The sequence below is a fragment of the Aspergillus fumigatus genome, chromosome 7, assembly GCF_000002655.1.
Source record: "Aspergillus fumigatus Af293 chromosome 7, whole genome shotgun sequence".
In the NCBI taxonomy this organism is placed as follows: Eukaryota; Fungi; Ascomycota; class Eurotiomycetes; order Eurotiales; family Aspergillaceae; genus Aspergillus; species Aspergillus fumigatus.
This window is the reverse complement of record NC_007200.1, coordinates 604,751-617,338: the sequence shown is the minus strand read 5'-3', so window position 1 is coordinate 617,338 and position 12,588 is coordinate 604,751. Positions and strand designations below refer to the sequence as shown.

The 12,588-nt window shown below is 48.2% G+C and overlaps 4 protein-coding genes across 4 annotated transcripts; 2 read left to right on the top strand and 2 right to left on the bottom strand.

Moving 5' to 3' along the window:
* Window positions 1–238: 238 nt before the first annotated feature.
* AFUA_7G02280 (WD40 repeat domain-containing protein) lies at window positions 239–2,351 on the bottom strand. The gene is made up of 5 exons (XM_741611.2): window positions 2,053–2,351; window positions 1,943–1,988; window positions 1,809–1,889; window positions 989–1,744; window positions 239–932 (listed from the first exon to the last, which is right to left on the bottom strand). The coding sequence occupies exons 1-5, from the start codon at window positions 2,194–2,196 to the stop codon at window positions 880–882; spliced, it is 1,080 nt and encodes a 359-aa protein (XP_746704.1). The 5' UTR covers window positions 2,197–2,351; the 3' UTR covers window positions 239–879.
* An 81-nt stretch (window positions 2,352–2,432) lies between these two features.
* Window positions 2,433–3,853, top strand: AFUA_7G02270 (TRAPP complex core subunit BET3). The gene is made up of 5 exons (XM_077805159.1): window positions 2,433–2,613; window positions 2,673–2,681; window positions 2,781–3,000; window positions 3,064–3,255; window positions 3,333–3,853. The coding sequence occupies exons 1-5, from the start codon at window positions 2,576–2,578 to the stop codon at window positions 3,450–3,452; spliced, it is 579 nt and encodes a 192-aa protein (XP_077661288.1). The 5' UTR covers window positions 2,433–2,575; the 3' UTR covers window positions 3,453–3,853.
* A 1,413-nt stretch (window positions 3,854–5,266) lies between these two features.
* On the top strand, window positions 5,267–9,905 carry somA (putative cAMP-dependent protein kinase pathway protein (Som1)). The gene is made up of 7 exons (XM_741613.2): window positions 5,267–5,563; window positions 5,625–6,297; window positions 6,363–7,158; window positions 7,215–7,366; window positions 7,435–8,713; window positions 8,783–9,049; window positions 9,115–9,905. The coding sequence occupies exons 3-7, from the start codon at window positions 6,673–6,675 to the stop codon at window positions 9,283–9,285; spliced, it is 2,355 nt and encodes a 784-aa protein (XP_746706.1). The 5' UTR covers window positions 5,267–5,563; window positions 5,625–6,297; window positions 6,363–6,672; the 3' UTR covers window positions 9,286–9,905.
* Window positions 9,906–11,359: 1,454 nt separating this feature from the next.
* On the bottom strand, window positions 11,360–11,734 carry AFUA_7G02250 (uncharacterized protein; the record flags this gene model as incomplete). The annotated part of the gene is made up of 1 exon (XM_741614.2): window positions 11,360–11,734. The coding sequence occupies one exon, from the start codon at window positions 11,732–11,734 to the stop codon at window positions 11,393–11,395; it is 342 nt and encodes a 113-aa protein (XP_746707.1). The 3' UTR covers window positions 11,360–11,392.
* Window positions 11,735–12,588: the final 854 nt, after the last annotated feature.

Genomic DNA, 12,588 nt, shown 5'->3' with positions numbered 1-12,588 from the left:
TTCTTGGACGATGATAATAGCGGTTGTCCTGATGGCCTAAATGGCGTCTGTTCCCTTGATATTTTCTCAGCCCACTTTCTACTATTCTGAGGATACTGAGACCGAAAAAGTCGAGAACGTGCTAGACATAGGGTGGAGATGAATAGGGGGTGTAGCTTCACCTGTCTCTAAAACACTGCTACGAGGCGCCAAATGTTTCAGAACAGCTCTCAAAAGCCTCAATAATCTCCAGAACACTGGCTGATGGTCATCAAAACACTTATTACCTTTAATTATAAATAAGTCAGTAATCATACAGACGGAAACTACTACGTAGCTTGTTGTGCTATTGAGTACTCCATAGATAGCCTGCTTTCAAAAGAGTAGAAATACACTGCAATCAACAAATGTGTAGTATCCTCAGGGTTGTTAGCGGGAGGCTCATGCTAACTAGATGCACAAATTGTGTAAACATGGCCCAGACTGAGAGATTAGATTGATATGCTTTCAACGTTGGCAGACGTAATGAGAACAAGCATACCAGTTCTTGTTCTCAAAAGCCAACGATGACTTACGAAGTGTCTTGCCCTTTGATGTCTTTCAGCTCCTTGCCAAGCCTTCCAAGCCTTGAACTCAACCCGTCTCCGAGAGTCTAAAAAGGGTGAACGTGAAGTAAATATCTTTCTGTTGATTGCGCGACCAATGAGCAGAAGAGCTTGCCATATCGCCGAAGAGAGTAGTAACTTCCTGCGGTCACGATAGTAGGATTTCAGGGTAAGACGCTCGAAACTTGACACCACCTGGAGTGGTGACATTCGCCTCATGACGCTAAGGAGCAAATCATGCGCGTAGTCCAGCAAGAAATATAGGATATCTTTTGATTCTAGCAGAGAGTCATTTTTACTTTCCAAGCTCACCAAGCATGAGCGTCCGGTCCGACGATCCAGATACAACTGCGCGACAGGATTAGCCAGTGGAGAGGGCATGATACGGATTCGGTGTGACTCACTTATAGGCTCACTATTCGGCGAGAAGCGCACGTCGTTGACGGTGCCTTTGTGTCCAGGGAGCTTATATAGAAGTTTCCCAGTCCTGAAGTCCCAGACCACAACACTTCGATCGCCGCTACCGGCCGCAATCTTTTCACCCTTTGGATCCCAGCTTGCCCTGATCAGGTTCTTTTCCAGCCCCATCGGGGCACCATCGTATGTTCTGATGTGTCGATTTGTTGGAGCGAAGGGCCGAATATCCCAAGTGCGCACCGTTGAATCATGAGAGTTGGAAAGCAGGGTCTGTGAGTCCGGCGAAATCTGCAGGGACGTGATGGTGTCCGTATGACCAGCCATGGAGTACACAACAGACTTCTTTCGCAAGTCCCAGACGTGAATTGTATTATCAATGCCTCCACTGTAGATTTCGTTCCCCGCTTCCGACAAAGCTACTGCGGTGATGGGAAGCTCTGTTTCGAGGTATTCGATAGCATGCTTCTGTCGTGGGTCCCAAATCCCTATGCAACCGTCGTCGCTCGCGCTAACCAGGAGCTCCTGGCCTCGTTTGCTGATGTCAAGACAATTTATTATCTCCTCGTGCCCAACGTGGCGTCGTATTCTCTGCCCAGTTTCCAAGTCCCAGCTCGCTAGTGTCATGTCCGCCGATGCCGAAAAAATCGACCGTGAATCTCTCGACCATTGTAAATCCAGGATCGCCCCTCGATGGCCAGTCAGAACGCCATAATTCTCGCATTGCCCATATGTGTTCCAGAGTACTGTCGTTGGTAGAAGAAGCGTCAGTCGTACTAAGTAGAATGCTGAGCTTCAGTTGCGACTCACATATAGACCGATCCATCGAGCCAGACGCAATGTGCTGTGCTGTGGGGTCAAATCGCACGGTGAAAACCTCGCCAGAGTGACCTGTCAATGCGGCATTAATGCAAAATCCAAGCCATCCTAGCCTTCTGCCTCACCTGTCAGCTCCATAATGGGGGCGTCAAGCCCGCTGGTGCGAGGAATCTGCCATAGCGATCAACACAAGAGTTCTTCAACCTTGCTGAGCAGCAGTCCAGGGGCCACATACTGCTTGCACAAGGGTTCCATTCTGAGATGAAGATTTCACAACAGCGGTCCCAGCATTGATATCCCCGTCGGACCTTTTTCGTTTGACGACGAGCTGATTTGAGGAGCCAAAGGCTGCTTGTGCTGGTCTTTTCTCTCCCGACATCACTGTAACAGAACGTGTTGGCTGGATATTGTGAGAACCTAAGCTGATACAGAAAACAACAAGATGGGAATAAGGAAAAGATAACAAATCGATCGGCAATCGGAAAAGGATATATTCAAGAACAGTTTACCATCATTGAGCAGTTTATCTTTTGCGCAAGTTCCCACAAGCGCCCTAAGGTATATTAGACGCGTTAGCCGCTAACCTGCGGACCCACAGTAGTACAACTCCGTCTGCACGCTCTATTGATCCACCGAATCCAACGGGGTGTAGATTATCCACATTTGACAACTGCCTCAACCTGAGTCATAGAACCTTCAAACTGGTTGAGGAACAGATCATTCTATCGATCTGAAAACATTTAGATGCAAAGCTAGACATGTCGTCCTCCACGAAAGTGTCCCGCATTGGTGAAGAGTAAGTGATTGCGTTATCGCATGAAACGTTGAGTACTTTGGCTAACCAATCCAACATAGTCTCTGGAAGTCAGTAAGCTGAGCGCCTCCATCTACCCTGGAAACTCTTATTTGCACCTTGAGAAATTTGTTGGAGGGAAGTGCATCAGCTAATGCTGCCAATCTTAGGACGAGAGTTGACAAGGTTAATGCGGAGCTGGTTACCTTGACGTATGGAACAATTGTTGCGCAATTATGCCAGGATTACGACAGCAACTATCAAGAGGTCAACAAACAGCTGGACAAGATGGGCTATAATATTGGTATGCGACTGATTGAAGATTACCTGGCGAAGTCTGGTATGGGCCGATGCGCGAACTTCCGAGAGACGGCAGATATGATCTCGAAGGTATGAGATACTCATCATGAACATAGATAGTGGCCTGGTTACTGACAGTTTCCGCGGAAATAGGTTGGGTTCAAGATCTTCCTGAATATCACGCCTACAGTCACGAACTGGACGAGCGATAACAATCAATTTTCTCTCATTTTCGACGAAAATCCTCTTGCGGACTTTGTGGAGCTCCCAGACGACGGAAGAGCACAAGATGAACTGTGGTTTTCCAATATTTTGTGTGGTGTTTTAAGGGGCGCACTCGAAATGGTAAGACGCAGCCAGGAGGCGGGCTTTTGCATGAATGTTAGCTCTTTTAGCAGCTGGAATTCTGACGTCTCTCTTAGGTTCAAATGCAGATCGAAGCCCACTTTGTCAGCGATGTTTTAAGAGGTGATGATACCACGGAAATGAGAGTATCATTGGTACGATACATCGAGGATGAGATGCCGCCAGATGAAGAATGATCTGAAGTCGAGCATTGGAATGGGGCACTTTTAGACTATCAAGGCGTCTGGTGTTCTGGATTTATGCAATTCGAATCATTTCGTGCACATGCAATTACGACTATGGTAAAATAAGCACTTGTTCTTTGGGGTTGATCGAAACTCAGCCGGCGCTTTCAATACGAGGGATCGTATATGCCTCATGCTATGGAAATCGCCATTCGCGATTCCAAGTTGAATTCAACTAAACAACGCTTTCGTCCGGCATACTTGCTAATGCTTCACCATATAAATCTGTCGGCGGTTTGAGAGATCACAGATGCAGCCATCTAGCACATCAATCTATTGACGTATGCAGGGGATCACTGGAAGAATTCTACTCGACGCTCTGATTGACTTCCTTACGAACTAGAATCCCAAGCAGCTACTGACTACCTTGGCAAAAGTCACACTGATGACTCCCCATGTAGAATCACCATTCCTGGGAGATGCGTATGTACTAATCTAGGGAGACCGCGCTTCGCTTACGACCCTGGCCTGACATTAGGATGACTTCCTTTATTAAGAACGACCAGTGACTTCTTGGCAGCTGTCTCAGACAGCTCTTGTTTAACCACTGGTCTTCTCTGTAGTGTTTCCATTCCCTATCTTTATAATTCTAGCATAATCACTCCCCTCCATAATAAGTAATAGAAGGTCTCACTGCCGACAGTTGCGCCTAATTAATGTATTTGCATACAGACAGTAGTTAAATATTAGGTATAGATGTCAGTCTCAGTGCCTCTTAGAGCTTTGTTATAGCCTACTCTTTAGCTTTAGTCCGTGCCTCAACTGCTGCATGCCTTTTCTTTAATTTGATTCTTAGAGGCGCAAATTTTCAATTATGTAAAAGGCGAACGATGGACTGCAAAGGCAATGTATACAATATGGATTGACGTTGCTAGAGAGCTTCATCAGTGACCTGATAGCCACTAACAAAAAGCATTGGCTAAATCATGATATTTTAAGAGGTACGATCATGCAAAGAATTCAGGAAAGTTTCAGAAACACTGGTGTAGGCCCAGATACACCCTTAGGTGCCTGAAATGAAACTGTTGATAACCCTTACTTTCCTCTTTCTAAATTTGGTTTATTATCATTTTATTATCTTTTTTCTTCTGATTTTTAATTTTTGGCTGAAACATAATACTGGCTTCCTTCAAAGATAACCCCTAACTGAGGCTAGGCTGTTTTCTAGATCGCCGTTGTCATCCTTGATAGTTATCTGGAAAGCCCGAAATATGAATATACAGAGTAGTCAAACCACAGTGGGAAATGGAACCTTTCAAGGAAGCAGATTCTGTGGGGATTCAGAATGAAATGATGAATTAGAAATTGGCAAACTACGACTATGCTTGTACTACCACATGAACTGATCGGGCAAAGATATGATGAGGAGTGGTTTCCTGTGGTATGATCATCATGTCTGGGGAAAAGCACCTGTCGTCTGATGACATCTACGATGTAGATACCTGGTAGGACATCGCGAAGAAACAGAGCATTGCCACAAGGCAGACTTGACATCTAACAATCTGAAGTAAGTTAACGGCTGTACATGTCTAATTCGATATGATAGCCACAAAGTATCCATCTAATCTGCTAGATACCTCTGCTTCGTAGTACCCTATGTGCCTGCGGGTGATACCTACTGATGGTTCCTACCGAGCCACTGGTAATGTATTCTCAATACATCTCGTGTTCCTTCCAGCAGACATCCGGACTGTTGAATGTAGTTGCACGCCAGAATAATAATTTCTGTACAATAATAAGAAAGGTTCCATCTGTCTCTTGCTATTGCTCCATACTGATGCCACCGGCTTATTTTCTAAATCATGGGGAAATTGCCCACTGCTATGCTTTCATTAGAATGTATAACATCTGTTGCATATTCGGAACAACGATTTTGCGAGAAGCATCCGCGGCGATACATCCAGATATTCCAACCTGCCACTTTCCTCTCTTTTCTTCACTCATGAGTCTCATTTGAGACTTGATCTCAATGATCTGAAAAATTTTAGATCTCTGTTATTTCTTGTTGTCATCCATCAAGTGCTTATCGCCTTAATTATTTTTTACCATTCTCGCTTTGTAAGGTATCACTGGACTCCCGTTTCTTCGCCTCTCTGGGTTGCATGCTCAGAAATACGCGAGAAGGCAGCATCTCCCAGCCCTCCCGCCGAGTTCCGCCCAAGTTAATCCGCGCCGAACAAGCGATTTACGCCCAGCCGACGTGCCACTGAAGGGTAAGGGAAAGCCCAGCACCACCTCCAGGAACCGCGCTGGATGTCCACGTCCTCCCACCCACCAGATCACCTCAGATCCACCGCTTCACACCTTGTCCTAACCTTCGCCTCTTTTTCCCCCTCCTCCTCTCTCTCCAACCGTTTCCTCGTAAGATCGGCCGGATTTGCCGAATCCACTGTTATCTCTTTTTCCAGAGCTCCTTGAGGTATTTCTGTTTTGAATTCTTTCCATCCATTCTCTTTTTCTCCCCAAGTGGTGCCCGTTGGGGCATGATTTGACCTGCCTCCCCTAAAGCGCCGCACCCGTCCTCTCCTCTATCTTCTTGCGCCTCTCGCCCCTTCGTGTCGCCCATCGAAACCCCATTTAATCTTGTCGCGCACTTTCCCCTTTGGCTGTTCTATTACACTCTCTCCTCGCTTCTGTCCCGACCTTACCCAAGGCCAATAAATCCCTCAAGAAATCCCACGTCCTGTGCCATACTGGTCTTTTCTCCCGATTTGCGCTTGAAAAGCATCGATCCTTACAATATCGTCCCCCATTCGCGTCTGCTCCCGAGACAATCACGCTTGCTTTCCTTGTCCCAGTGGGTAGTCATTGTGGTTTTTAATTTGCACTCGCATGAGCGCGGTGTCTGACTTGCATCGGTAGATTCTGTGGACGTCATCTGGAGTTGGTTCGGGCATATCGACTTTGGTTCTCAATCTTGTATTCGTGTTTGATTTGGATAAAAGGGAATCACCAGAGCCTTTGTTTGCTGATTTCGAAGCGCCGGTCACTTCGCCTTCTCCACCTGTCTACAGTACACTATACCACCAGTCCACACGCGCCCTGTGTCTTCGATCTGTGGTGAGATATCTCGCCTCGAGACTGTGGATGCGCACTGAAACAGATTCTCACCGACGGCTTTCATAAGGGACGAACAGCAAGCGAGGGTGGCCAAACTCCTCGCAGTGCCACCATGAATCAGATGAATGTGACGGGGATGAACCCTGGGGCTGGGGGCCCAGTTGGTGGTGTTCCTATGATGAATAACGGTTCCACGGCTCCTCGTAACGATGGAAATGTGAACAACATACCTGAGACGATGATCAACAACCTCAACACCTACATCTACGACTATTTTCTGAAACGTGGCTATCATGAATGTGCAAGGGCTCTCGTGAAAGACGAGTCGATCAAATTGAACACTGAACCCCCTACAAAAACGAGTCCGGGTCACCGTCGTGAAGACATGAATGGCGTCGAAGGCGATGCGATAATGACCGATAGCAAGGACGGTGACAAGATTAAGATTCCTGATGACCTTCCTCGACCTAATCTCGCGAGCGAAAGTCAACAATCCTCTTTCCTCCTGGATTGGTTCAGTCTGTTCTGGGATTTCTTCTGGGCTCAGCGCAAGAAAGGCAACAGCAACGACGTGAGACAGTATCTTCAACACACTCAGGTAATTCCCCACCTCTCCTGCTGCGGATGGAATGGGCCTAATTGGTATTCTGGTAGAATATGATGCGGCTAAGAGAGCAGCAACACAACCAATTGTTACGGCAACAACCGGTAATGCCCAGACAGATGGGTCCGCTCAATATGCGCCGCAACGGCATGGTCCCTGCAAACCTTCAGAAGACCGTATTGCAGAATAACACCGGTGGCCTGTACGTATTTTACTTCAGAACCCAGCTGTCTTGTGCGAGAATTCTGTACTGATTGAAGATGTAAACAGTTCCCAGCAGCAAATTGCACAGCTTCAGAAAAACCAGCAGATGCACATGATGCAGCAGATGCAAAGAGAGCATTCTGACATGGACATGAACGGACACCGCCCACAATCCCCCTCGTCTGCAGAAAATGCGCCTTCACCCTCGAAGCGGCCTCGCCTCGAGAACGGTCCTATGAACGGACAACAGTTGGCGCCCAATGGACGGGGTCAAGGACAAGCCATGCCAGGTCAGCCAAACTCGCAAGCGTTATTGATGCAAAACGGGCTCAACCCACGGGCGATGAATCCGGCCCAGTTTGCGGGTTTTCAACAACAAGGGCCTGCTGCTCAGCAAAAATCCATCCAGGTATATGCTCAGAACTTAGCCCTTCATCACTCACGCTCAGCACTGAATAACCAGGGCATTCCGAATGGTTTAATGAACCCCGGTGTCATGCCGAACCAGACTGATCTGGTGCCTATGCCAGACGGCCAGGGTATGTACCCAATGAACGGCGACTACTATGGCACGAATGGCCAGATGGCCCAGGTACGGGCTGGGATGCAGACACCTGGCGGTCAGCACGGTAACCATGCTCTCCAGGACTATCAAATGCAGTTGATGCTGCTTGAACAGCAGAATAAGCGGCGCCTGATGATGGCCCGTCAAGAGCAGGACAGCATGTCTCGTGCTGATGGCCAGCCTCCAATGCCTGGGCAGCAAGGCTTGCCTCCAGGCACTTCCCCCCAAGGCAGCAGGGCGGGCACGTCACCCAACCCCAACGAGCAGATGAAACGAGGTACGCCGAAAATGCCTCAGACTGGTCTCCCAGGCTCCCCAAACGCGGCAGACGCGATGGGTCAGAACCGTGGATCGCCAGCTGCGATGAACTTCAACGGCGGCCAGATGCCTCCTGATATGGCTGGTGGCCAGTTCTTCATGAAAGGCATGCCGGATGCCATGGGCGGTCCGAACGGTATGCGTCCGCCGAGCTCTAATCCGGCTTTCAGCGGACCCCAAATGGGCCAACCCATTCCGGCTGGAGCAGTCAACCGGGTTCCGAGTGGCAATTGGCAGCAGCAACAGGGCCAGCCCATGGGACCACAACAATCTCCGGCCCAGCAACCTCAATCTACTGGGACGCCTCAGACTCAGAACTCAATGCCTCCTCCGCAGGCTCCGCCAGCTGGTGCCAATGCTGCACGGACATCTCCTCAATCCCAGAATGCTGCTCCTCCGACGCCTCAGCAGGCGAATAAACCGGCTCCGAAGAAAAGAGAGCCCAAGGACACTGCGCGGAAGGTATGTTTTTACATCCCAATCTTTCGCAAACCTACTGTGTTTGTTTTACCTTATTGAACGCGATTCTAGCGAACCACGAAGAAGCAACCCGCTGCCGCTGCGGCCGCCGCGAACACGGCTGCTACACCCTCCTCCGAAGCCGAACATCCTCCAACCACACCTACCCCGTCGACTCCGATCACCCCTCAGCATCCTAGCTCCTTTAACAAGGCTGGGCCGAATCCGACGACGAGTGCTCCGCAGCAGCCAACATCGGCGCCAGCACCTCAACCTATCGTGCAACAACCACCCCCCGATCAGACCCAGCAGTCTTTCAATGACCTTAGCATCCCTGATGTATGTTATTCCTCGATTTCTTCGTACAGTTCCCGTTCAGCGATGGTTACTAATACAGATAACAGGCGTCTGCGTTCAATCTTGATTTCAGCGCTCTAGAGAATCCCGATATCCTTGAGAACTTCGACTTCGACACCTTCCTCAACACCGATGCGGATACTGCTGGATTCGGATTTGACCCCAACATCTCCTATCCAACCGATGGTGTTGAGACCGGCGCCGGAGATGGCTTATAAATGAGTCCGTCGGTTCTTCAGTTTTGCAACTCCATTATACCCTTGCTCTGTACATTTCATAAACTTTCCAAACTTGGGCCCAACTTGTGCTATTCGGTTGCTCTGTTATTCTTCTCCTTTCCTCTTTTCCTTTGTTACTGTTGTTGACATGATTGGATACTTGCTGAGAGACTGGCGTTGGTCGTATTCTTCCATGCATATCCCTTCCTTTTTTGCGATTTATCAAGCCGCCTTCCACTGTCTTTGATGGCATCTGACTCACCTGGGTATCTGTGACTATGAGCCTCTACATTCTTCTCTTTTCCTTCTCCCACTTTACTTTCTATCTCGTTACTTAATATTTTATTCTCGTGAGTTTCCGAATGGGCACCGAGTTATAACTAAACATAAATCATTTTTGTCCCTTCAGAATCTCTTAGATTCTCTCCTCAAAATGTGCCTTTATTCTATCCCCTTCACTGTTCTCTTATCCTGCTTATCGTGAGTTTCTTTCTTGGTTGTCTCATGTTTTGGCTCCAGTCAGTGGCTCCTGTACGTTGCGGCGTTAGGTGATGAGACCCTAGTCAAGGAGAGGTTTCTCTCCGGAAATGGCTTATGAATTGAGGAAGTTGCAGACCTTCAAATATATTGTCCTAGTTCTGTTTCTGTTTTCTTTACCCTGATCCTGGGAGGCTTTTAAGGAGTGTCACATGATCTAGTCTTCTTATAATATTTCTCCTTTCCTTGGCTGACAATTTAGGGGAAAGGCTGCGTCTCTCTGGCTGCTGTTATTATCTACTTTCAAGCAATCCGGACACTAGCTGCTGTGGCTACACTGCCATTCATTTGCTTTTCTCATTAGTCTAACCTGAACTGGGACTTCGGTCGGTAGCCCCTGCGAGGCTAGACACAGCTCAGAGTATGCTCCGGCCAAGTATTGTCAAGTAGTAAGAGCTTTGCACAGGTACACGAACAGGTATGAATGTAGGGCTTGCGGCAGAGGATCTGGACAAACCATCTTACGTAGTCGGCCCCGTACAATCCTGACAGCCTATCTTTTGTTCAATTCAACAGCGGTATGAATTATGCTTGCGAAGATATGATGGAGGTAGATGCTTCATTTCTACCCTTCAATCTCTACCGTTGGCCTAAGAATCTCAACTTCGTCCTCGATGCACGCTCCTCTACTCATACATTTGAGAACACTCCAAGATGGAGATAGTTCTCTGAGCGACTACTGCCCCCCAAGTTTCTGATCCTCTCAAACTCTTTTGCTGTCTCATCTTCCAAGTGAGTGTTTTCCCTCACCATCTCGATGAGGCATCTAGTCACTTTTTGGGCACACGCTTCTTTTGCTTCGGACATATTGCCTTCGACCCTCCGATCGGACTTGCACGACGCAGGCCGGGGTCATTGCCGAAATACGCAGCGGCCTTGTAGTCGCCTTCCATCATAAGGTTGTTGTTTCTCTCAATCTGGATCTCTGGGACTTCTAGAGAAAGAAGTCGACATATTCTTATTTCCGAAAAAGGCAGCGTGAGAACAAGCAACAGTATGAGGATAAGAGAAGTGGAGTGAAACACCAACGACAATAAGGCCTCACTCTGAAGCTTTCCTGTGTGTCTCCCAGCCTCTCTCCATTTCTGACTCGAATCTCGCTAACTGACGATGCATCTCTTTTCTACACTTCGTCGGAGCTGCCTTTGACTGCTCGCTTTTTGGCCTGGTCTTTGCTAGCATGATCCTCACCAAGCCATTTGCGGGGTCCCTTCAAATTGTCATTCTGGTTGCTTATACCCGCTTGGAATGTTTCCCTTGGGACTACAACTAGCTGGCCCTCGTCGAAATTTCGTACTGCGGCCGCCCGCTGATAGCATCCGGCGGGAGTTGATAACGTCAAAAGCGCATACAGAGTCATTTGGGCAGTAGAATTCTTTGAGTTCCACTCCTAAGTATAAAGTTTGAGCACCCCAAAGCGTGAATAGTTGGCTACTTGAGCCTCATGGCAACATCCTTGCTTGTGATTGTACTTCGTATACGTTGGTTCCGGCCAAGCATTCTGAATGCGTAAGTCTGTCAAATCACACCGTTAGCTATCATCACAGCGTGGGGATGTGTAAGATACCTTTCAAGATGTCAGTCCAACTCCACCCCATCGTCCGAGGGCATTCCATCGGTTCTGGCGACACTGTCCAGGAAGAGTAGGGGCGCGCAGCTTCTCAAGGGCTTTACGCGCCATAGCACTTTTGGCTTGGAGAGGGGTATGGAAAGAATAGTCTGACTCAAATGTAAGCCCGTACAAAGTCAACTTGCCTTTCCAAAAGCCACGCTTTTGGCTGGAGTCACACTGAAACTTCGGAAGTAGAAGAGCCTGTATTGCCAGTACGCCGAAGTAGTAGAGGACTTTGTAGCTGCTAAGGGTGGGATTATTGAGAGAGCCCAGGGGCAGGCAATTTTCCGGGTCCTGCATGGAATTTCCATCAGGTCTAACGTTGCTGATATAAAGATCAAAGGGTGTACCAGAGGATTCCTAGTCCAAGTCGAGTGAAGTAGGCTTGCCTTCTGAGATTCGAATACCACGTATTCCCGTGATATACCAGCTGCAACTGGTACAGGGCTTATTACCCCCCGGCATTTCGGTCTGGTTAGAGGCGATGGTACCAGAAGAAAGTAGCCTTGGGGTTATTGTCCCGCTCTTGTATTCCTCGTACCACAAGAGCCCAAACCCCAGGCGCTCCTTCTGCAACGGTACGAGGGGCATTTTTCATTGGGATCTAATGCCATCTTACAAGCAGAAGTAGTCGAATTAGTGTTCTCAGAGACGTCAGGAGCATGACATCCAGAAGGTGAAGTATCCAAAAGCCCAGCTGAATCTGAGGCCCATTGTGAAAGCCCTCCATAAGTCAGAGGGGGACGGAAAGTAAAACCAATATGATGATTAGGTCCAGATTGATTGCTGTCTTGATGAGGTGTACTGGATGGAAATGAGGTGACGCCAAAGGCAAGACAGTTGCTCTTCTCAGTGGAAATCATGTCGAATACTGATGTATGGATGAAAAGGAGGGTGAGGAGGGCGCCGCGAGGAGAAGCAGAACCAAACACAGGACAAGAGGGACTGCAGAAGAAGGAGGGTGAGTAAACAAACAGAAGAACTGCAACTAATGTAACAGCAGCAGCAGAGGCATATATTGGTCTCTGTCATATCACCATGGGTTCCTGCTGTTTTTACTTTCCTACCTTATGAGCTTATAAACTGTATCTCGCAGCAGCAGAACAGTGCTCGAGGGCTCTATAGGGAACTTGATGATGCAAACTCCGAAGGGA